The 26033-nt window shown below is 32.3% G+C and overlaps 2 protein-coding genes across 2 annotated transcripts in view; both read right to left on the bottom strand.

Annotated features, from left to right (window-relative positions):
• Window positions 1–7638, bottom strand: part of LOC124369521 (DNA (cytosine-5)-methyltransferase 3C-like) — a 54969-nt gene extending 47331 nt beyond the window's left edge. Inside the window, exon 1 of the mRNA XM_046827541.1 lies at window positions 7479–7638. Coding sequence (XP_046683497.1) covers window positions 7479–7638 — 160 coding nt within the window. The remainder of the gene's footprint in view (window positions 1–7478) is intronic.
• A 7797-nt stretch (window positions 7639–15435) lies between these two features.
• LOC124369520 overlaps window positions 15436–26033 on the bottom strand; it is an 89883-nt gene continuing 79285 nt past the window's right edge. The window contains exons 22-27 of the mRNA XM_046827540.1: window positions 24920–25056; window positions 23792–23992; window positions 20931–21116; window positions 18278–18664; window positions 17091–17432; window positions 15436–15537 (exon numbers count right to left, since the gene is read on the bottom strand). Of these exons, the coding sequence (XP_046683496.1) occupies window positions 15436–15537; window positions 17091–17432; window positions 18278–18664; window positions 20931–21116; window positions 23792–23992; window positions 24920–25056 (1355 nt within the window). The remainder of the gene's footprint in view (window positions 15538–17090; window positions 17433–18277; window positions 18665–20930; window positions 21117–23791; window positions 23993–24919; window positions 25057–26033) is intronic.

The following is a 26033-nucleotide window of genomic DNA, read 5'->3' as shown; positions in this document are numbered from 1 at the left end:
CGTGGTTTTCACAAGTTTAAAGCAAAACTTCACAGCTTAGCGTTGCTCAACGGTCTGCTCCATTCTGGTGTGATGAGACCATAAAAAAATCCCTTTTTTAAGGGAGGCCAACCGGTCATTAGTCGCTTCCGCCGTACTTGAGCATCTGACACAAGTAAATGAAGAATGCTCCTGAGACAAGTAAATGAAATATGCTCCTGACACAAGTAAGTGAAGTATGCTCCTGACACAAGTAAACGAAGTATGCTCAAGCTCGTGGCAAATAAAAAACTGTAAATTGAGCACATGTTTTGGATTTTCGATTTTCTTTCTATCACAGAATGCACTACGCCCTTGATCTTCTGCTTTGCCCAATCTTCTGCTTTTCCCAGAAGTTGCCTGAAGTCTAATTCTTACGTCTTGCTGAAGCTTATAGTTGAACATTGTTCTAGTAGATTTTTGCACGGATCCAATTTTTTAAACTTTTAAAAAATTTATGGCGATTTACTCCTTTATTTTCTGCATTTGTTGTATGGATGTATGTATTTATTCCAGCTGTGTTCAATAGAGAACAATATTATGAGGCTCTATCGGTTACTCGTCCTGGATACCGAGTATGTAACTTTCGTCTATAAAACCTTTGGTTAAGCAGAAAATTTTTAAATCTCAGGTTTACAATCTTCTCCTGAACTAGCATCTATTGTTGGGAACATAGGAAAGCAATGTTGTGTTTTCTTGGAATCCAAATACGGTGCTTTTCACTGGTCTTGGTTTAGTTCTAAAAATAAAGGTGGAATTTTCACTTTATTTTTTTTAATTGCTCATACCATGGTTAGTTTGTGGTTTTGGAGAAGTTCATCAGCAAGATGCATGGACATACACAATTTTTCAGTTGTCCACTTCCCGACAGAGGTCCAATCAATCTTAGAACAGTTGTATTTTGCGCTGTTGTTCACATCCTAGTGCCCATTAGGTTGTTTGCCTAGGCTTTAGCTCCATATTGTGAGCACTTGCTAAAACACAAGTTTCACCCCATAATTTGTGGTCTTATTTGGTATACGTATATTACTTGAATTCACATTTACCATGCAATGATTCCAATGACATCAATGTGATGTAGTGAATACTACAGAGCTGTAGTTATTCTTACATTTGGCAACAAAACTTAAATAGTTCTTTAACACATTGGCTGCGGCATAGTTTCACCCCGCTCTAGCAAGTGGCTACACCACACTGAAACGGTAAACAAGCGGTAGAGCGCGGGGTCGCCGGCGACCCCGCCGCTACCCAGTGGTGCCACGTGGCGGTCACCGGTGACCGCGCCGCACCGAATGTGTTAACAGGAGCTAACCTATCCTCTTTTTCTTTCTTCATGGTCAGTAATGTTATCTAATCATATTGCAAGCAATAAAAACTGAAACCTATTGTGAGACATGGTTAGTATGAATCTTTCAATACCAGTGCCATTACTGGCCCACGGATTTCTTAGTTTAGTATGATTATCTTTTATCATGCCTGACAATTATAGAAGTCCAATTCCTGCTTTTAATTTCGCAACATAAACTTCCTTAGAGCCTCTCTCACGAGACGAGACAAGTCAAGTCAAGTCGTTGAACAACTCCAGATCCAGATAACTGAGTAGTCCACGATTTTCTGAAGGTAACCGAGTAGTCCCAAGATTTTCTGAATGTCTTCTTCTGGGCAAATTAAGTCCATGCTTCAATTGGAGTTGTCACATTTTTAGCTAGATGGATTGGGCCAGGTAAATGCCACAATGTTTCTATTTTGACCTACATTACAATAGCTCAACGAGGAAGTTTGTTCTTTACCAATGTACTGTAATTGGAAATTAGGGACTGGAGACAAGGATAAATGATCATTTCTACTATGACCTTCAAATACTTGTTCCTCGATCACTCCCCCTTGTCCACTCCCCCTTGTCCTCTTCATCGTCAACCTTGTTCACCTTCAAAATCATTATTTCCATTTTCATCAGGAAAAAGCCTGCGTATTACTATGTCTCTTTTCTATTTGAAGTGCTTCGTTTACACTAGTAACCTCAAAATCCAGCACTCCTTGTCCTGTTCCGTTATATACAAAAAACTATTAATTTATTGTTCGAAAACACATTACACTATCACACGCACAAGAGAAAGAGCACCACTCCGTAACGTAACAAAGTACTTATTGTCGTCACAATAGGTGCTGTTGAACTAGGACTGACGTTTCAGGTGTAGGCGGTTAAAAGGAGCAAAGCCATAGTTGATCTTGAGACTACGAAGCGCCCCTCAACTTAAAGTAAACCATGGCTCTTTGTCCCCATGAGAGTTCTCCCGGGTTAAAATGCAAGTTGTATTTGGATGCAAATAAATACGATTTAAAAAACTTTGATCATAAGACTCGCCATGAGTCTATTCTCTACAGGGGAACATATAGAAAGGACAATGAGACTTTAACCAGTTATAGGGTTAATGACTGTATTCCCTCCTTACATAAATGTGTTTAAAAATAAAAATTATCACATGGAATGAAATTAAATTAAATGAAAAAGTGACTATTAAAGAGGTAGAATTATGGCTATCAAGCCCTAAGGTTGAGTGCAACCTTATGTCATATACAGTAAATTTACAAAATACTAACTATTGTAAATTTACTATATATGACAAGAGGTTGAGTGGTAAAGAGGGCTTGATAGCCATAACTCCGCCTCTTTAATATTAAACATGTGCAATAAATTATTACCTTATACTTTAATTAAATAATAACAAAATAAAAGAGGTCCTGTTTCCCTCTAGCTAGACTCTGTTCCTATATGAATATAGTTTCTATCTTCATAAATCTATAAATTTTGTACTGCATGCATTTGAATTAAATGGCTTGTGACTGAATGACAGGCAACACTACTCCTGACCACTGATAGTACTTATGATTCTCCTCGTATCTCTATATGATACACAAATGCAAAATTTGTAACAGCAGTTTGCTACTTCTAGCAAAATATAGTGACTTTGTGGAATTTTAATGTTAAGATATAAATTAAGTATAATTTCAATTCTTATTAAAAGTCTATAAATCTTATGCTAATACTACTTAGGTGATTGAGTTTATAAAATGTTACTAAATGAAGAATATGAAAAACTAAGTACTTGTATTTCTACTCACTTGAAAATCTCTTAAATTGCTCCTTCCTTGTCCACTTAAGAAACTCTGCCAAATTTTTAGTATCAAACAATGGCTCTGCCATTGTCTCATACTGGCTCATTATGGCCTGAAAAAAATAAAGTCAAATATCAGTTACATGAACTGAAACTAAATAAATTCCTAAAATTAACGACTGTAAGAATCTTACATTCCTTAGGGTAAAATGCTGAAAATTGCTTATTTTTTATACGTTATATATTCAATATAATTTATTGCTCACCATGATTACTCAACTGCTGCAAATGAATCTTTATTATCTACACTAAAATGGTCTGAATGTCGAGTTTAGCTTAACAGTACTAAATCTAAGCTAGTTAGAAAGTATTCACTTTCCTCTCAATGCAGTGTCTAAAATCTGACTTGTCATAGATGTGACTCCTGGAGTCCTGTATGTGTAAAGCGATTCAAAAAGTCTGCAGCAAAGAGGCTCAAAATTAACTCTTTTACAATGTTTCAACACCAGACACTCAGACTGAAAATAAATATAGTGCAATCTAAATGAAGAGGTATTCGCATCGTCTCACCATGCGATTAAAAATTAAGTGCACTATGATATTTAGACATGATCTCTAAGCACAGTGGAGCAACTTGAGTTTTTTCTACACATAAAACAAAGGCATGGAAGGAAGAGTTGATTCAATGTGAATGTTGAGTTCCTCTTTCCTAACGCTTCACTAAGAGGAAGGTGAACTGGAGTTAAACTCCAACATGAGTTTTATAGGTACCAGTATCATTAACCCTGCAACTGGCCAATATTTTTCCCAAAATGGCAGGCAATTTTTGGTGATTTAGTAAGGGTTTTGTATGTTATTTACTGCTCATCTATTTTTTAAGATACAAACATTTTAAAAACATCAGTCTTAAGAAATAAATGTAGTTTACAAAAAAATTATAAAATATTGAACCATTTCAATGTCGTTTTTTTTAATTACTGATTAACATAAAAATATTAGTAAAGAATAAATTTTTCTCAAATGTATAGCACCCCCTCAGGTAATATGAAATTTTTTAGAATAAATCTAAAATATACAAAAGTTTGCTTATATATCTGAATTTTATATTACAAAAAAATATTTGGGTATAAGAAGTTTATTGGTACTTTTCAAAAATATATGTATAAAAACTACAAAATCAGAAAAAATGTTGTATAACACTATTATGTATAGCATTGTGACATTTTGGAATCTATTGGATGAGCAAATATTTTTTTCAAAGAGATAAATATATGTAGAAGAGAAAAATATGATATTTATTGAAGTTTACATTGTACAAGATATTTTTCGATGGCAACAAACCTTTTTTATCATTTTTACAAAAGTCAAAATTGTGAAATAAATGCCCAACTTTCTTTATATTAACTATGTACAACAATATAAATTACTAGTAAATTGATTAATTATAGTTCCAAAAAAGTCATATTTTTACTGGAGTGAAACTATTTATATTGTAAGCATTATAAACAAATTTAGATTACATTTTAATTTCACTCCTGTTTTGAGGTTCTTTTCAGAGTTATAGTAGAAATAGTGCTCAAGTTTCCTACAAATAGGGCCTTGATTGATACTCAAAAAATAGGTTGCGTAAAACAAATAGCTTTGATACTGGGTTTAACCCTGGAACTGGCCATCATTTTTCCTAAAATGGCAGGCACTTTTTGTGATTTTGTAAGGGTTTCTTATTTTAATCACTGCTCATTATTTTTCAAGATACAGAAATTTTAAAATATCAATGTCTCTAGAAATAGTAGTAGAAAATGTACTTTACAACAAGAAATTTAATATTAAATAATTTGAATTTTACTTTTAAAAACAAATTTATTTAAATAAAAAAAGTAGTAAAAGGTATACCACACTTACTGCCAATGTGAAATTTATTTCAATAAATCCAAAATATACTAAAAACGTTTTTATATATCTAACTCGCCAATGTGAAATTTATTTCAATAAATCCAAAATATACTAAAAACGTTTTTATATATCTAACTCGCCAATGTGAAATTTATTTCAATAAATCCAAAATATACTAAAAACGTTTTTATATATCTAACTCACAAATTATCAAAATCTGTAAAAGAAGTTTATTGGCACTTTTTAATGATATATCTATAAAAACGACAAAATCTGCAAAATTCTCTTATTGCACCATTTTGTATGTAATTATGACAGTTTGGATTCTATTTGATGAACTAACTGTTTTACTTAAATGTGGTGTGAAAGAAAAACTATATTTATAGAAGTTATGTTATATAAAAATTCTTTCTATGGCAACAACTTTTTATATCTAAAAAAAAGTAAAAAGTGTGAAATCAAGGTAACATTTATAGGTAACAATTTTTTTTATCCAAAAATTATGTATAGGCCTTTTGAAAGTACATTAATGCAAGTTTAAAAAAATGTACAATATATTTTTTATCTTGTATTATTTTAAAAGTCAGTAGGATCAGGCACAATTAATTCACTAGGAAATTGTTCATCCAAGTCAGATAAAACTGCATCAATGTCTACCAAACTAACATCACCTTCCAATTCACTACCCAGTACATTCCTAATGCCACTACTGTTCAAATTAACACTTGTGAAATGTACAATAAATTATTTACTCAGCAATACAAATCATCTATCTACTAGGTGAGTCAGTGCAACAGAATAATAAAATAAAATAATAGTTCGTCATATTCAGTGATGATATTGTTGTTTAGAGAATGTTCTTCTTTGTTATGATATGATGTTCACTACTCCCAGACACCGATAGAGTACAAAAAATTATAAAATTTAATGAAGCTCTTTTCAACACATTAGGCATTTTGGGATCTTACAAAACAACTATCGTATACACATTTATTTGCTTAAAGGCTACTGAAACGATGTTTCTGGAAGCCAAGAATACACCCTTTCCAATAAAATACACAATCGTTTAGAACATAAACTCTCGACAGAGAATTTTGACAAACATACAGTAATTTTTACGTGTTCAGCAATTACGTGAACAAATCATGATCAGAAATGTAAATGTCAAAAGATTAAAATATTCAAATGACAAATTTAATGGAACTATAGAAGGTTTTTCGATCTTGATGTTTATCTTTAAATTTACGTATGTTTTAGTTAAAAGTAAAAATAGACTTGCTGTGAGAGATCATATTACAGTATAGTTAATGCGTCGAAAATAGCTTAGTGCCATTTGAAAATTTAGTTAATGCGTTGATAATCGCTTAAAGCCAGTTGCAGGGTTAAACTTCCAATAGTTGCTCAGAGCTTGATTATAAATCCTGGTGGTATTTAGAGAAGAGTGATTTTCTCCACCCTATTATTAACGACAACAATAGAAACTGAGCATCTACACTTTGCTACACCGGTAGAGTTGGCCATAATCTTGTACAAGTTCTAACCAATGGCACAAATTGTATACACCCCAATTCTAATTATTAAACTTCTTTTATACCCTATGTGTAATATAAAATATATAGCTTTACACCAACATACCTCAACTCCATCAGCCAGTCCTTCGCCACTAAGCTTCAGGCGTTGGCATGTTGGGTCCAAAAAATGAAGAATTCTGTTCTCTTTTAACTGTAACCAAATGGATTTGTTACATGGGACATTGTTTGTGGGATACTAAATGAAGTTCAACTGGAAATTCAAAAACAACAACTTAAATAAAAAGGTTTATAATACAGAATTGGGCTGATTTTTATACATGGTTGTTACAAATTGATCCATCAAATAATTTTACTCATTTGCCTACTAGTATTTCCAGCCTCTCAACTCCACAGTAAATCCAATTAATTTGGCCCAAAATGGATAATTTTACTTAAAATTCCATTACTCTAGTTGTACTGTTTAGATTTTAATAAAACTTGGGATATTTAATAAAAGCATCCTAAACTATGTTTTTCACACACAAAAATTAAAAAGTTAGTGTTAATTTTTTTAATTTTGTTAATTTGTGTTAGTTTTATGTTAATTACAAAATAAACACTTTATTTTTTACTGACAATTATTTATTATTACAATGTTTTTAAGTATACAAATACTGTCGACTTAAAAATAGTAAGTTAATTTTAATTTTAAGTTAATTTAAAAATAAAAATCTTTTTTTGGAAATTTCGTAGACAAATTTATTTTGTTTTATTGTTTTAAATGTTTTATAGCTGATTCCAAGAAAATATCATATAATTTTTAATTTCAGTATTTGTAAATTTTTAATTTTGGGTTAATTTTGTGTCAAAGTCCACATAAATTGAATCGGCTTTGTTTAGGCCTACGTCCATCTCTTCAAAATCAATTTGTCAGACTCACCGTCGCTGAATTCTTCATCACCATCAATCCTCCACTCTTCTTCCACATGATTAGAACCGATTTCATCATCAGATTCACTTAAAATAAATCCGTCATTGTCAATATAACAATCAATTTCACGATCAATTTCACTACTACGTAAAGCTCCATGTCGCGCCATTGTACACACTACACACGCTTAGTTTGTTTACTCGAGTCAGCTGTTTACTTGTTCCGATCGTCTGTTTATGTTCCCCTTCCCCAACTGCAGTGTTGCCAAGCTGTAAAGTTAAATTATTCAATTCCCATTATTGCATAGAACACAGAAAGAAACGAAATTAGGACTGAATGGTGCTGACATCTTGTGAGAAATAGGCGAACTACTTGGTGGCGAGATGGTTTCGTCAAAGTATTTTACCATGCATAGCGCTAGCGGCGAGATAGTCTCGTCGAAGTAGGCTAATGGGTTAATAAGTGTAATATTTGTTTGCAAACCACATTTATGTATTGTTACAATTTATAATAGTACAGATATTATGTTCAAGATAAATATTAATTGCTTTTATGTCCAAATTATTTTTTTGAGCAACACTAACTTCTCTTCATTTTCTATATAATGCTGAAACCTGATCCAATTAACGAGAAAACCTTCAAAATTGAATATTTACAAAACTACCTCCAAATGAGTGGTTAACTAGGACAAATTATAACAGCAAAAGTTTAAGATTAAATGGTATAAGAGAGCCATATACATTTAAAATTATTACATGTATTTGATAACTGAACAGGTTTAGTAACTAAGTGTTATGACAATAATTAAATTATAAATGTTATTAAGCTAAGGAGTAAATTAGTGAAATAGGAGAATTTTAATGTTTAATAAACTGCCACCAATAAAAAATGTATTAACAAAAACTATAGCGTAGAAATAAATTTTAGTCACTACTTACTTGTGAAATCAACTTGTCAATAAACCAATAAATGTTCCATTGGTTTGGGGAAGTGATAAAGTTTTGTGGTACACTGGGTATCACAATTCCTGGAAAAAACTTGTAGGTTAAGTACATAGACAATTAAGATGCATTTCATTCATCAATGATAAAATTATAATACAAATGTGGTGCCACATATTGACTAGATCATGATTTCTTTTACACTATTAGGGCTTTACAGATACAAGGACTATAATTAAAATAACTGGAATAAACTAAAACTTGGCCATAGTACATGGCCCCTTTTATTTTCAATAGTCCAAACAACAGCTGCTCTAGATAAATATCTCAGTTATCACTGCTAAATAAATAAAATCTCTGAAACAAGTGAAATAAGCTCACGTTCAGTTTGAAATCTGTTTATGTAACCACTATTTTCTAGAAAATAGAAAATACTGTGTTACCCAATTGAAAATCACTAAATAAAAAACAAACTCCCACATACTCAAAATATTATCTTTTTTCTTAAATTAAAAAAACTGAGAATTAGTTAGAATAGAATATTTAAAAAAAATTAGAACTAAATTTCTTAAGTGACTAGTTTTTTGGTGGGTTATGGATGTTTTGAAATTCTTAGTTTTGCATGAGGAAAAACTTTTATTACTAGTATCAAACGTCACACTCGTTTATGTTTTCCACATGCTTTGAAAGTAGAATAATAAATAATTATTATAGTAAATAATAGTTGTGTAATCAAATCAAACACTCAAAATATGATGACCATAGATATTACGACTCACACAATATTTTCTGCAGTTTTATTTATACTTTACCTATTTACCTATTAATAACAAATACACAGAAACTACAGTGGAAATTAGAGCGTTCACTGACTAAGTATAACAATAAAGTCGTTAGTCAAATTAAATATTGGTAAATCAAAACACAAGTATAATAATAGAAAAACTTCAAATGAAATGCAAATAAATTTTTTCACTTAACACAACAAATATTATACATGAGAGCTTTTCAATCACAATCAATAAATCATATAAATCTACATAATCCAGCAAGTTACATTATATTTTCATATTCGGTATGATACAAATTTATATATTAAACATAGTAACAAATATTCAATTAAATATACAAACACATTTTATTTAAAAAAAAGGCTAACAAATCCAAATCAATGATTGGTTTAAGACTTGTGTTTTTTCCAACCCAAACCGATATGTTCAACTTGAATGACAAACATCCCTTCTTGTATTTGTTTTCAATTTCCGCTTATCGTTCTCAGCACAAACCGGTCAAATTTTAATTTAACCAATATTGTTCTGTTACAAGATTCGGATTTAACACATCATTCCTTTAAATTTTCCCGGGTTCCGATTTTCCAAGGATGCTAGACACACTCTGATATATTAATAAGGTAAGAACTCCATGGTTAGTTACTGAACACCACAGCTGCACAGAAAAAATAGGTAAATTTATCCATGTACAGCTAAGTATAACAATTGTGGTTCAGGTCAAATGGTTTTTTATTGAATGAATCCAAAACCCAAAACATTTTATTCAGCTTAAGGCAAATCCCTCCATCCGACATAACCAATGATTTCTTTTCTTGTGTTAAAATTTCTAGGACTATTTATTGACAATAACTTAACATGGACCTCTCATATTGAATATATTTCCAAAAGATTATCAAGAGTAATTTTTCTTCTTAAACAATAATGAATTGTGTGCCTGAAAGCTATGTAAAATCTGCCTACTATGCCTTTTTCCAATCTATAATTAGATACGGTCTTGTAATATGGGGCAATAGCACTAGAATTAATGACATTCTCATCCTGTAAAAGAAGGTGATTAGAATAATGACTAAATCAAATCCATTGGACCATTGCAAACCACTTTTTATTGAACTAGAGCTGCAAACTGTTATTAATTTGTATATTTTTGACTCGGTTTCATACATCCTGAAAAATATTCCAGCTCTCACTTTTGGCAGCAACATACATAGCTACAATACCAGAAATAAAAACAACATTGCAATAGAACACTGTAGGTTAAGCAAAACACAGCAGAGTCACATTTTAACTTCTCAAAAGATTTATAACAAATTAAGAAATGTAGTTGATAAGTATCCAACAAACATTTTCAAAGCTAAATTGTATAATTGGTTACTGAGGAATCCTTTTTATGATCTGACTGAGTTTATTAGTATTCATGAAGTGAATTTATAGTTTTCCATTTCTTCCTGTTTATTCTTATTTCTTTCTTCTATACTATACTTTGTTTCATGTTTTGTAAAAAAAAAAAAAAAAAAAAAAAAAAAAAAAAAAAAAAAAAAAAAAAAAAAAAAACTATAGGATTGGAATATGTCTAAACATGTTAAAATTAAGGAACATATCTACATGTAATAATTTGGGTACTGGTAGGATATTGTTTTGACTCTTGAGATGTGTACACAACTTTGTCAATGCTCTTTGAAAAATGACAATAAATATTAGTTATTATTTATTTATTTTGATGTTTTAATTGTATAATATTTTAATGTTTTTAATTATATAACATTGTAATATTTTTAATTGTATAATATTTTAATGTTTTTAACTTTCTAGATAGGTGCTAATATTATAGGTTATAGTTTTATTTACAATTTTACAGTCCATTTTAAATAGTTTGTAATAGGGATTGATCAGGATGTTGTTTAGTACCTAAGTTTATTTCCGTTGTATCATTTATGAAATTGTATTATTTATTATGTATGAAGATAGGTGGAAGAGAGAAATTCTTGGCAACTTTTGACTTGGTAAAAATGTTTATATGTTGGATTAATAATATTGCCTCCAGACTATACCACTTAGGTGTATATTTGACTTTGCTGATGCAATTTTGTAAGATGGCAATAAACATATATTTATATTTATATTTATTTATTTATATTTATAATCCAAAACCACTGTTGGATCCTTGAAAATTTATTAATTGAAGCAATATCCAACGCAAACTACAGAAAACTTATTGATAATTGCTATTTTATTGTTCTTCACACAATGTTTTTTTTAGTATCATAACAATTTTTCTGATTAACTGATTCATTTAATTAATCTAGAACATATGGCAGCCGACAGTAAACTGAAAAAATAAAAGACATTGCATGCTATTAGCACAACGGAAAGTATGTGAAAATATTTCTAAAAATCTCTACTAGATAGCACATGTGTTTAGGCAAATAATTAAATTCATGAAACGATACAGAAAATAGTGTTTGGTGGTGTAGCACATTCCACAGAGGCAATACTGCTAGTGGTACAAAGTGCAATGTTTGTGTTACTAGCCAAAAGGTTAAAGAGTCTGGATACTAATAACTTAATAGATTTTAAAAACTTACCTAAATAATAAATTGAATTTCTATTCAACTGGGCCCATACTATTGTTCCTGTTTCTATTTTATGGTCATCCTGAAACAAATTACACTCATATAAGTACTTATTACCATTTACTTTATGTATCAGAATTACTTAATTTTTATGTTTTTAGAAGTTGTAAATGTATTTCTGTGGTTATAAAAGACCTGTTTGGTTCACCAATAAGTAAAATGTCACTCTTAAGGATGGATAATTTGATGTGTTTAATCTCAAAAATTGCAAGAATGCTTGGATTCCATCAATTGAACATATCAATGTTTCTTGTGGTCTCTCCCAATGTATAACAGAATATTTATATGATATATTTTGCACGCTTCTAAGAATACAAATATTTACATTTTATTTTAATGTTGATACTGTCCATTATTTACGTTGTTGGTTTATTAAAACATGTTTGCATACTTCCTAGCAAACAGTTTTTGAAATACATAACATATAAATTTTGTTAAACACTGATTACATAATTTTTGATGAGAAATTATTCTGTATTGAAATGATTAAAGATTATCCTGCCCAAAAGTTAAATTTTACATTCTTCCAGTACTTAATGGTCCTTCTTGTGTTACTTTCTTCAATTGTATACAGTATTCGATTTAAGGTGGAATATGTATAAAATTTGAAAAAGATGATCACTAATGTTCACTAAATATTAGAAACTCACCTAACCATATTAAACTCGTCTAAAACAGTGAACAACAGTGTATCCTTAGCTCGAGGACAATGGCCGCCACAATTGTTGTACAAAGAAAAGGAATATAAAATTCCATTTCAAAACTTAAATATCAAGACATTGTAAAACAAACAAAATGTGCCCGAAAAATATACAAACATATGAAACACAAGTATAAAGTTCCATTTTTCCTTTAATTAGCTGTAGAAAACAAAATTTTTCTCTGTTAACTGTAAACAAAAAAACACGAGTCAAGTTCTGTACTTGCTGTGCTTACAAGTGTACTTAAGTATTTAAGAATAGAATTCAGTTGTCTGGGGAAAACTGTATATCTAGAGAATATTTTAGTTGTAAAAACATTCACGGTGAGAAATTAATTTACACTGGGCCACTAGATAGTGGTAGACCTTTGGCAACATTGTTCACAATGCTTTTTGTGTGATGAAATCGTCTTCAAAAATAAATTGGGTAATCCAGGGTATATAGCTGCCCAGTATAAATTAAAAATAACCAGATTTATTAATATAATATTAATTTTATTTAAAATTTATTGAAAGCTAACTGATGTAAAAGAATTATTTTTCAAACTCTACAAGGTGTACAATCATTCATATATAAAAAAAAGCTTAAGTATTTTAATGTATTTTTAGTGACAAAGCACATTGTAGGAATAATTAAATTAGGTTAAAAATTAACACCTCTAGTAGAGGTCAAGTTAATAAGTAAAAATAAAGTTACATAATTTAAAAACTAAAATGTTACAAATTTGACATTTGAAGCTGAGGTGAGTGGCAGAAAAAGCATACTTATATAATTTTGCTTTAAGGGGAGCATAAGTGTTGTATCTTTCCCATGTTAATTTTGCATGCACATGCTAATTTTTTGAGCACAGCTTTCTCAGACACCATTAAGATAATTGAACCAAATTTTTACCAGGTATTCTAGATATGTTAACACGTTCAATGCGGGTGCGGTAGATCTACTGCACGGCTGTCTCGCGCCAGGCGCGCATGACATAGATCTACTGCAGAGCGCAATTGTTTAGTAACCCAGTCAGTGTGCTCTCAGCACTCGTCGTGTATGGTTGTCCGTTTTGCCGCTCGTGGGGACATACTTTTCCCGCAGTTTTGTGGTCGCCGGTTCTCAGTTAGCGTTTTGTGGTTAGTTTTTAGACTACTTCCAATTTTACCGTTTTTGTTGTGTGTTTAGTGTTTTTCTTATAATACAATAGACATGGATTTGCCTCCTGGAACTAGTGGAATCCAGAATAGACGTCAGTTTGTGGCTAATAGTGATTCTGATTATGAAGACGACCCTGGTGTACCTGGATATGCTCCGGACCTAGACGATGAACAATACGAGACTGATGAGTCAGAGGTTGAAGACCTAGACTATGCCGTAAGACCACCAGAATGGAGTCCTCAAACTATAGGTATGAAAGATGTACCGTTTACAAAAGAGGAAAAGTTTTTAGTCCCTTTGCCTAATGAGATTACCCCAATCAATTTTTTCTTGTTGCTGGTAGATGCGATTTTTTTGGAGGGCATTGTGGCTACTACGTTATTCTGTGGACCTACTACAACCCCAGGCTCACGAATCCATAAATGGAAAGACTTACCGTAGAGGATCTCAAATGTTTTATTGGCCTATTGCTGCACATAGGAATATTACAATTACCCCGAATACAAGACTATTGGAAAACTTGTAAGCTGTTTTCAACGTGCTTCCCCAAATTCATGGCCAGGGACAAATTCATGCTTATTTAACGATGCATTAATTTTGAAAGGTACCCTAACAACAGAGCTTCTAAAGTACAGTTTCTAATTGACTACTTCAACAATTTATTATCCTCAAAAAAAGTTGTGCATTGATGAGGGAATGGTTTTATGGAGGGGACGGTTGTACTTTAGGCAATATATAAAAGGGAAATGCCTTAAGTACGGCATCAAACTGTACAGTTTGTGTGACCCTTATGGCCTAATACTTAGTTTTTTTATGTATTGCGGAGTTTTAGATGATTACAGTGGTAAGGGACATGCAGCCAAAATTTTATTGAAGCTGATGCAAGGGAAACTCAATTGTGGCCACAGTTTATTTATGGATAACTATTATAAGAGTTTGTCTTGCATCAAGCCTGCTCCGTAGAAATACATATTGCACTGGAACTCTTCGGCTGGACAGAAAATACATATCTCCTGAAGTCAAATCGGCAACCCTGAAAAAGGGTGAAACCATCGCCCGCTACGTGAAAGTGTTGTTGTCGCCAAATGGAAAGACAAACGCGTTTTCTCTTATATATCCACTGAGTTTGAAAATGACATGGTGAATTCAATTAATCGAGGTGGTTTGGAGAGACTAAAACCACTACCAATTGTTCAATACAACCATTTTATGAAAGGCATGGACCACAGTGACCAAATGATGTCATATTATCCTTGCGAAAGGAAAACACTGCGGTGGTACAAGAAGATTTTTGTCCACGTAATTCAGATGATGTTAGTGAATGCACACTATCTCTATAACGAAGTTCGCACATCAAGTGGAGAAAACATGCCATTGTATGACTTCCGTCTGGAGGTTATTGACAAGCTACTCCCTGACGTTCCCGAGCCTCCTCGACCTCTGAAGCGCCGCAGCGTCTCCCATGTACCCTCACGGATTACAGAAAAAGTGGCTTGTGGAAAGAGAAGTAAACAAAAGAGGTGCAGGGTTTGCTATGCAAATGGCAGAAAGAAATACGTGATGTGGCAGTGTTTAGAATGTGATGGACAGCCTGGGTTGTGTGTCCCACATTGCTTTGACCAATTCCATGACTAATGAAGCGTACCTTGGGGAGGATGGTTTGGGTTCTAAATAGTAGTTTTTAGTGTTAGTAAGTGTTAGTTTTTAGTGGCAAAAAAGGATGAATACATAAAATTGTAAGCAAAAACTTTAGTTTAAAGTACCTAAAACTGGCCAGCTTCATTGCTTGGGTCATCAGGGTCTTCTTCCTTATCTTCCAGCTTTCTCTTCACTTGTCTTCTTTTGCCTCGCTTGCTTTTTGAAATCTGAAGAGTTACGCTCCGATGCTTTGATGCGGTGTTGGTCCATTTATTTCATGCTAAGAACAGTAAACTTTCCAATGTTCATCTCTAGTTTTTGGAACACTGACACAGCACCATACACTCCGAAATGTAGTGTTTTCAGTCCAACAAAGCCGGTTTTGGGTAGCCTAGACCAAATAACCGTGTTCACACTTTCGTTTGGATTTTGTGTCTTGCTGTGTGTAAACATTTCCGCAACAGTTCTTTGTCAGATAGACTTTTAAAAACTGGTTTTATAAATTCTATTACAGCCACAGGAATACTATTTTTGTGGCTGTAAGTCTCACCTTTAGCATTTGCCTTTTGGTATCCACACCAACTTGTCTCGCCTTTCGGACACAAACCGTGGTGTGGGTCATTGTCACTTGAAATCTTGTGGAAGTACAAAGCCCAAATGTCTTTCATCATGTTGTCAAGACTGTCTGTGTTCCTTCTTATTGCTAAACCATAGTAGGTCTGGAGTTGATCAATGACAGCTTGAGATAGCCTATTCTTGCAACCTAATCCTTTACAGTCAGACAAAATAATATGTTTCTTTTCTGATTTTAGTCTCTCAATCTTGTGCCCATTCTTTTCTAGACATGTCCCAGACATTCCAGTTTAGATATTTTATGATCAGGACTACAAAAACTAAAACCAAAGCAACTTAGAAATAAACTACATACTGTATCAAATCACACATAGCAAATTTTGCGTATTTAAGCACTGCACAAATGATATCAAAAATTAATTATGTAAACTTTAAAACGTTTTTATATCATGTTTTATACATCAAATTACTCATTACAAGTTGTAGAATTATAAAAAATAAATCATTTTTTTCAATTTTTGCCCTTGTGCTCCCCATTACAGTCATGATCAAGATCAATGTAAGGATCATTAGGATTGTTTAATATCAGTATTATTATCATCCTAAAACAATCAAAATTTGTCTAAAAATATATTTTACTAGTTTGTGTTAATCAAACATTTACAAGGATATGAAACACAGGTTTTTTTCTCTTTAAGTTACCTTCTACCATCCTTCTAAAGATGGATTAGCTGTAGAAAACAAGTTTTTCATCTGTAAACTTGAAAAAACTATACTATAACTGTTTTGAACATAAAATGATAAGTTATTCCTTCTTAAACCTCCTCATCTTACATTACTTTTTGCTAGCATTCTACAATGTACTTTTATTGTTTAAAATTGTAGAAATAATTAAATTAAGTTACAAAGTTAACACTTGAAGTAGAGGTCAGGTAACAGAAAAATATATATGTGTGCTGAAATTCCTGTAATGTCAGGAACTATTTTGCTAAACGTACACATCATCATTCAAACCTGGGTACAATGTTTATTATTAAAGTAAAAGTATATACAATTACATACTTTCTTTACAGTACATTGCGAGGGGTATAAAGTAAATTGAAGAAATAATTAAATTAATTTTTAAATTAAAACGCTAAAAATTTAACATTTGAAGCTAAACTAAATTGTCAGAAAAAGCATAATTATATATTTTTTCTGTACTCACCTTCACACCACCAGAATCAGTTTCGGTGGGATCAATAGGAGGATCATTAGAACGATCATCAGAATGATCATCAGAACGGTCATCAGAACGATCATCAGAACGATCATCAGAACGATCATCAGAACGATCATCGGGACGATCATCGGGTAGATCATCGGGACGATCATCGGGACGATCATCGGGACGATCATCGGGACGATTATCAGGAAAATTTAGAGGGAGTTCAATGTTGTCGTCCGAATCAATATCAGGACTACGTTCGTAACGACAAGTTTGATCAGAGTGAATTTCCGGACTTACTTCGTCACTGTCCATTAGAGTAAGGTCTATTATTTCATCATCCTAAAACAATCAAAATGTGTCTAAAGGTAGATTTTACAAGTTTTTGTTAATCAGACATTTACATGGATATAAAACACAGGTATTTTTATTTAAGTTCCTGTCCGCCTTCCTTCTACAAATAGATTAGCTGTAGAAAACAAATTTTTCACCTGTAAATTTGAAACAAATTATACTCTGACTATTTTGAAAGTAAATTGATAAAAGTGATTCATTCTTAAACTCTTCATTTTACATTAGTTTTTGTTAACATTCTTACAATGTACTTTTATTGCTTAAAAATGTAGAAATAATTAAATTGTTAAAAAAATTAACACCGAAGTAGAGGTCAAGTAAATGAAAAATATAGGATTACTGAAATTCTTATAATGTCAGGCACTATTTTGCTAAATTTACACATTATCATTCAAACCTGGGTACAATGTTTATGATTGAAGTAAGGCATAAACAATTACATAGTTTCTTTTCAGTACATTGGATAACTGTTTTGAAAGTAAATTGACAATATAATTTGTAAGTTGTAAAAATAATTAAATTAAGTTACAAAGTTAACAATTGAAGTAGAGGTCAGGTAACAGAAAAATATATGATTGCTGAAATTCTGTAATGTCAGGAACTATTTTGCTAAACACATTTTGCACATCATCATTCTAACCTAGGTATGATGTTTATTATTAAAGTAAAAGTATATACAATTACATACTTTCTTTTCAGTACATTGTGAGGGAGATAAAGAAAATTGAAGAAATAATTAAATTAATTTTAAAATTAAAATGCTGAAAATTTAACATTTGAAGCTGAACTGAAGTGCCAGAAAAAGCATACTTATATAATTTTGCTGTACCCACCTTCACACCACCAGAAACAGTTTCGGGAGGATCAATAGGATCATCATCAGAACGATCGTCAGTACGATCATCGGTACGATCATCGGTACGATCATCGGTACGATCATAGGTACGATCATAGGTACGATCATCGGTACGATCATCGGTACGATCATCGGTACGATCATCGGTACGATCATCGGTACGATCATCGGTACGATCATCGGTACGATCATCGGTACGATCATCTGTACGATCATCGGTAACATCATCAGGGCGATCATCAGGAAGATCACTGTTGTCGTCCGAATCAATATCACGACCAAGTTCGTAACGACGAGTTTGATCAGAGTGAATTTCCTCTTCTTCGTCACTGTCCATTAGAGTAAGATCTATTATTTCATTATCCTAAAACAATCAAAATGTGTCTAAAGGTAAATTTTACAAGTTTTTGTTAATCAGACATTTATAAGGATATAAAACACAGGTATTTTTATTTAAGTTCCCTTCTGCCTTCCTTCTACAAATAGATTACCTGTAGAGAACAAATTTTTCATCTGTAAACTTGAATCAAATTATACTATGACCAGTTTTAAAGTAAATTGATAAAAGTCATTCCTTCTTAACCTCTTCATTTTACATTACTTTTTGGTAACATTCGACAATGCACTTTCTTTGTTTAACCCTCTCCCGCTCCCATTGTTTCCAAGCGCTCACGGTGCTTCTAACCTCAATTAATTCGCTCTGCCGGTCGGGCTCGGTCAAATACGCTGCGTCTCAACTTACATACGTTCTGTCATTGTAATTAACTATAATTATATATATCAATTATTTTACAATATATTAGTTCAATGAAGTTGATTGTACGAGACCAGCGAGAGGGCACACGGACAGCTAGGTGCCGGGTTATTTGTTGCGCAGTTACTTGGTAAAGGTCATTGTCTGGCTCGCCGTCACTGCCCCTGCCACAGTGATCACTCCGAACTACATCCTCAATGCCACCAACCACTTCAGAAAGCTCTGGTACATCACTACACTCACTTGAATCGTCGCAATCACTACTAATAACGAGATCGATTTCACTGTCAGGAAGTGTACGATTACAACCCGCCATTGTTTCCGCATAACTAATATAAATAGCAAAATAATGGAATAAATCTACTGTAAAAGTAAAGTAAATGGTCTCCTGATAGCAAAACAACCCGTAGTAGTACAAACTATTGCTACTCGAGAGCAGCACTTATCGGTTCTAGTAGATAAAGCTGTGCGTGCCGATCTGTGCCGTTTAGGCTGCAGTGGCTATGTTGTGGCCGTGCCGATTCATGCCTTGCGAGCGGGAGAGGGTTAAATTGTAGAAATAATTAAATTAAGTAAAACACACCTGAAGCAGAGGTTAAGTTACAGAAAAATATATGGTTGCTGAATTTCATGTAATGTCAGGCACTATTTTGCTAGTTGTGCATAATTCAAAACACTGTACTGTAGATTGATTATTATTCCGGTTAAGTATATACTTTCTACCAGCTCTTTTCTAATTGGAATTATTTATAAATCTAAAAAAAAACACTGCAATAGTGCACTTTTTTCTGTGAGGCCTTTCATGCTCAAGGAAAACATCATTTATGAACCTTTGCAAAATTCACTATTACTTAATTTGATGTAACTAAATACAAACTTTATTCTTTATATATACATAGACATACTGTCCTGTGATAGAATATTATCTCCTTGTATTTGAAATGGCATGTTTTATTTAGTACAAAATTGTTTATATTATTATTGTAACCACTTTTATTCAGTTATGTGGGTCTCAACACATGTTCCTTGAGCACGAAAGACCTCACAGAAATGAAAAGTATATTATTGGAGTATCTAGTTTTAAATTTATAAAGTATATACATTTACATAGTTTCTTTTCGGTACATTGCAAGGAGCATTTATATGCAGTTGGTTCTATTTTTGCATTTCCATCTTTGATTTTTTTGACATTACAAATGAAATAAAGTAAATTGATGATATACTTAAATTAATTTAAAAACTAAAATATTACAAATTTAATATTTGAAGCTGAAGTAAAGTGGCACAAAAATAATATTTTTTACTAGCTTTTGTTTGTACAACATTTATAAGGATATGAAACACAGGATTATTTTTCTTTAAAGTACCCTTCAACCTTCCTTCTAAAGATGGATTAGCTGTAGAAAACACAAGTTTTTCATCTGTAAACTATAAAAAAACTATACTATAACTGTTTTGAACGTAAATTGATAAAAGTGATTCCTTCTTAAACCTCCTCATCTTACATTACTTTTTGCTAGCATTCTACAATGTACTTTTATTGTTTAAAATTGTAGAAATAATTAAATTAAGTTACAAAGTTAACACTTGAAGTAGAGGTCAAGTAACAGAAAAATATGATTGCTGAAATACCTGTAATGTCAGGAACTATTTTGCTAAACACATTTTGCACATAATCATTCAAACCTGGGTATGATGTTTATTATTATAGTAAAAGTATATACAATTACATACTTTCTTTTCAGTACATTGTGAGGGACATAACAAAGTAAATTGAAGAAATAATTAAATTATATTAAAATTAAAATGCTAAAAATTTAATATTTGAAGCTGAACTAAAGTGACTGAAAAAGCATACTTATTTTGCTGTACTCACCTTCACACCACCAGAATCAGTTTCGGGAGGATCAAAAGGACGATCAGGACGATCTACAGGAAGATTGATGTTGTCGTCCGAATCAATACCAGGACTAAGTTCGTAACGACAAGTTTGATCAGAGTATATTTTCGGACTTACTTCGTCATTGTCCATGTGGGCATGATCTATTATTCCATTATTATCCTAAAACAACCAAAATGTGTCTAAAGGTAAATTTTACAAATTTTTGTTAAGACATTTCCAAGGATATAAAACACAGGTATTATTATTTAAGTTCCCTTCTGCCTTCCTTCTACAAATAGATTAGCTGTAGAGAACAATTTTCACCTGTAAACTTGAAACAAATTATACTATGACCAGTTTGAAAGTAAATTGATAAAAGTGATTCATTCTTAACCTCTTCATTTTACATTACTTTTTGCTAACATTCAACAATGTACTTTCATTGCTTAAAATTGTAGAAATAATTCAATTAAGTTAAAAACACCTGAAGCAGAGGTCAAGTAACAGAAAAATATATGGTTGCTGAATTTCATGTAATGTCAGGCACTATTTTGCTACTTGTGCATCATTCAAAACACTGTAGAATGATTATTATTCCGGTTATGTATATACTTTCTAGCAGCTCTTTTCTAATTGGAATTATGGTATCAATTTACATTAACGTGACCATGGAAAGGAATGTTCATTTTTTTCCTGAAAACAATATTGAAGAAAAAATTCGTCGGCAACGAAAATCAAAGGAGCTACGATTTTTTTAAACCCTCTGAAAACTCAGTTTTTGACAGTTTCTTAATACTCCGAGTCTGCTCTAACTCAGTATAGCCAGATTTTAAAAACTGATTATCATACCAACAACGAGAAATTATCGTACTTACATATAAAATAATCGTGCCAAACACATTTAATGAAAAAGTATGTTATGTTCGTATAATAAATTATGTTATAATTAACTTTTGGTTTGTTACTTGTATAAATTTGTCAAAAATCTTTCATGGTACGATAATAACTACCCATCGTGTATCTTACCGGCGCATAAAATCAATGAAATTATCGTACCTTTACGATAATTATCGTACCTCTAGCAACACTATCCATATTTGACAGTTTGGTATTACTCAGTGCCTTCTCAAATAAAGAAGGGACGCCATTTCGAACTACCGTTGTTCCTTCACGTCTATTCTTAACCTCCTAGTTCAGTAGTGGTAATGTGCACACCTTTGTGGTTAATGGCACACCTTTGTGTTGGATGTTCGGTATCTAATGTGGAAGCAATTCGTAAAGACGAGTCTGACTAATACATTAATCCTGTCAACGATGCCTGCCCGCTGCGCACTGCTTGCTCTTTTACAAAAAAAATTTACTCGAGCTTGCAAAAGTCGAATCCCAGATCACGTGATGCCCCTGCTCCATAACGCAATAATGTCCGAAAGGCATAGATATAATACAATAATATACTTTCCCCCCAGTTCATATGCACCTGTGATAATAATACTTGGCTATAAATGCCCAACCCATGAAAAAAGTCCATTTTCCATGGTCACGCTAATGTAAGCTAATGTAAATAAATACCGGAATTATTTATAAATCTAAACAAAAAACACTGCAATAGTGCACTTTTTTCTGTGAGGCCTTTCATGCTCAAGAAACACACCATTTATGAACCTTTGCAAAATTCACTATTACTTAATTTGATGTAACTAAATACAAACTTTATTTTTTTATATATACATAGACATAATGTCCTGTGATAGAATATTATCTCCTTGTATTTGAAATGCCATGTTTTATTTAGTACAAAATTGTTTATATTATTATCGTAACTACATTCAGTTATGTGAGTCTGATGACATGTTCCTTGAGCACGAAAGACCTCACAGAAATGAAAAATACATTATTGGAGTACTTAGTTTTAAATTTATAAAGTATATACACATAGTTACATAGTTTTTTTTTTCAGTACATTGCAAGATTCTATTTTTGCATTTCCATCTTTGATTTTTTTGACATTACAAATGAAATAAAGTAAATTGATGATAATTAAATTAATTTAAAAACAAAAAAAATACAAATTTAATATTTTCTACATAGTTTCTTTTCAGTACATTGCAAGGAGCATTTATATGCAGTTGGTTCTATTTTTGTATTTCCATCTTTGATTTTTTGACATTACAAATGAAATAAAGTAAATTGATGATATAATTAAATTAATTTAAAAACAAAAAAATTAAAAATTAAATATTTGAAGCCGAAGTAAAGTGGCACAAAAATCATATTTTTTACTAGCTTTTGTTTGTACAAAATTTATAAGGATATGACACACAGGTTTATTTTTCTATAAAGTTCCCTTCAACCTTCTTTCTAAAGATGGATAAGCTGTGGAAAACACAAGTTCTTCATCTGTAAACTTGAAAAAACCATACTATAACTGTTTTGAACGTAAATTGATAAAAGAGATTCCTTATTAAACCTCCTCATCTTACATTACTTTTTGCTAACATTCTACAATGTACTTTTTTTGTTTAAAGTTGTAGAAATAATTAAATTAAGTTACTAACACTTGAAGTAGAGGTCAGGTAACAGAAAAATATACGATTGCTGAAATTCTTGTAATGTCAGGAACTATTTTGCTAAACACATTTTGCACATCATCATTCTAACCTGGGTACGATGTTTATTATTAAAGTAAAAGTACATACAATTACATACTTTCTTTTCAGTACATTGTGAGGGACATAACAAAGTAAATTAAAGAAATAATTAAATTATTTTAAAATTAAAATGCTAAAAATTTTAATATTTGAAGCTGAACTAAAGTGCCTGAAAAAGCATACTTATATTAATTTTGCTGTACTCACCTTCACACCACCAGAATCAGTTTCGGGAGGATCAATAGGAGGATCATCAGGAGGATCATCAGGACGATCTACAGGAAGATCGATGTTGTCGTCCGAATCAATATCAGGACTAAGTTCATAACGACAAGTTTGATCAGAGTAAATTTTCGGACTTACTTCGTCATTGTCCATGTGGGCATGATCTATTATTCCATTATTATCCTAAAACAACCAAAATGTGTCTAAAGGTAAATTTTACAAATTTTTGTTAAGACATTTACAAGGATATAAAACACAGGTATTTTTATTTAAGTTCCCTTCTGCCTTCCTTCTTCAAATAAATTAGCTGTAGAGAACAAATTTTTCACCTGTAAACTTGAAACAAATTATACTATGACCAGTTTGAAAGTAAATTGATAAAAGTGATTCATTCTTAACCTCTTCATTTTACATTAGTTTTTGCTAACATTCGACAATTGTACTCTCTTTGTTTAAATTGTAGAAATAAATCAATTAAGTAAAAAAACACCTGAAGCAGAGGTCAAGTAACAGAAAAATATATGGTTGCTGAATTTCATGTAATGTCAGGCACTATTTTGCTAGTTGTGCATCATTGAAAACACTGTAAAATGATTATTATTCCGGTTAAGTATATACATTCTAGCAGTTCTCTTCTAATTGGAATTATTTATAAAGCTTAAAAAAAAAAACACTGCAATAGTGCTTTATTTTCTGTGAGGCCTTTCATGCTCGAGGAACACATCAATTATGAACCTTTGCAAAATTCACTATTACAGTGGAACCTCGATAAGTTGGATTAATCGGGACCGCGGCCGATCCGGGTTAACGAAAATCCGGTTTAGCCGGAGAATTAGATAAAAATTAATAAAATACACGGTATACTTACAGATAAACTCCATTATAATTGTAAAAACATCAAACGTATGAACATTTTATTATTATTAATCCTTACAGTACATTTATAACTGTTCATTTCCTGGTAAAAAACTCAGTTAGCTTTGGTTGTGCCAATGTCGTCTGCCGCTTGCGTGCTGTGCGATCCCGCAGTCTCTTCAACATGAGCAATTCAGCCGGCGATGTTTCTGCCTGCCGCTCGAAATAAACCATTAGTTCGTTTAGTTAGGTCACTGAATCTCCATGACTCATCACTGGATCTTCAATGTCCCCGTCTGCCTCCTCAGCGTCTGATTCATTAGCATCAGGTAAAAACGACGCGATCACTTCCTCATCAGTAAGTGGCTCATAGCCTCCGTTATTGTCTGCACCTAACCACAGAGTAATGTAATTTTCATCGACTTCAGAGCAGCCATCAATATTTTGGAACATATCCAAAAGTTCTAGGGGCTGGACATCGTCTGGAGTCCATATTACAGTTCCCCAGTGGTTGAATTATATTTTCAGGCAAGTCGCATACACCCTCCACAGTTTTTTCCAAAATTTAATTAAGCTGATTCTAGTCACTTGTTCCAAGATTCTGCAATCATGTACATTACAGTTTTCACATTAAATGTTTTGAGAATCTCAACTACACCGTTTTCTCCTTCATTGTCAATGATTGTGCTTAGCATCTGTCTTCTGTAAACCTTCTTGATTTTCTCGAGAACCCCCTGGTCCATGGGCTGTAATAGCGCTGTTACATTATGCGGCAAAAACTTGACGGTAATGTCCCCACTGACCAGCACATCTGCAGACGGATGTGAAGGAGCATTATCAATTATTAGGACAGCTTTAATTGGCAACCCACAATCTTTTAAATATTTCGTCACACCTGGCACAAAACAATAAAAAAACCAGTTTTTAAAAGTGTTGCTGTCCATCCATGCACTTCTTTGAGACTTGTAGACAACTGGTAGAGAATCCAGATTTACGTTTTTCAGTGCTCGCGGATTTTTCGCATTTCCTATTAAGAGTAGAGGAAATTTATGCTTCCCTGAAGCATTGCTGCAGGCCATTATTGTCAATTGGTCTTTGCTTTTTTTGTATCCCTTTGTGTCTTTCAGTTTTTGAGGCCAAAGTTTTGCTTGGTAACATTCTGTAAAACAGACCTGTCTCATCGGCGTTATATATTTGATCTGCTGTTAAATTTTCTTCTTTAACAAAATCCAAAAACTTGTTTTTATAGTCATCAGCAGTGCTGTTGTCCCCAGATAGACTTTCTCCTGCGATAGATAGTTGGCGAATACCATGCCGTTTTTTCCACCTATCCAACCATCCTCGACTCGCAGTAAAATTTGGTTCACAA

Source organism: Homalodisca vitripennis, chromosome X (genome assembly GCF_021130785.1).
Source record: "Homalodisca vitripennis isolate AUS2020 chromosome X, UT_GWSS_2.1, whole genome shotgun sequence".
Classification (NCBI taxonomy): domain Eukaryota; kingdom Metazoa; phylum Arthropoda; class Insecta; order Hemiptera; family Cicadellidae; genus Homalodisca; species Homalodisca vitripennis.
Note: the sequence above shows the minus strand (reverse complement) of the source record. Positions and strands in the feature narration are given on the sequence as shown.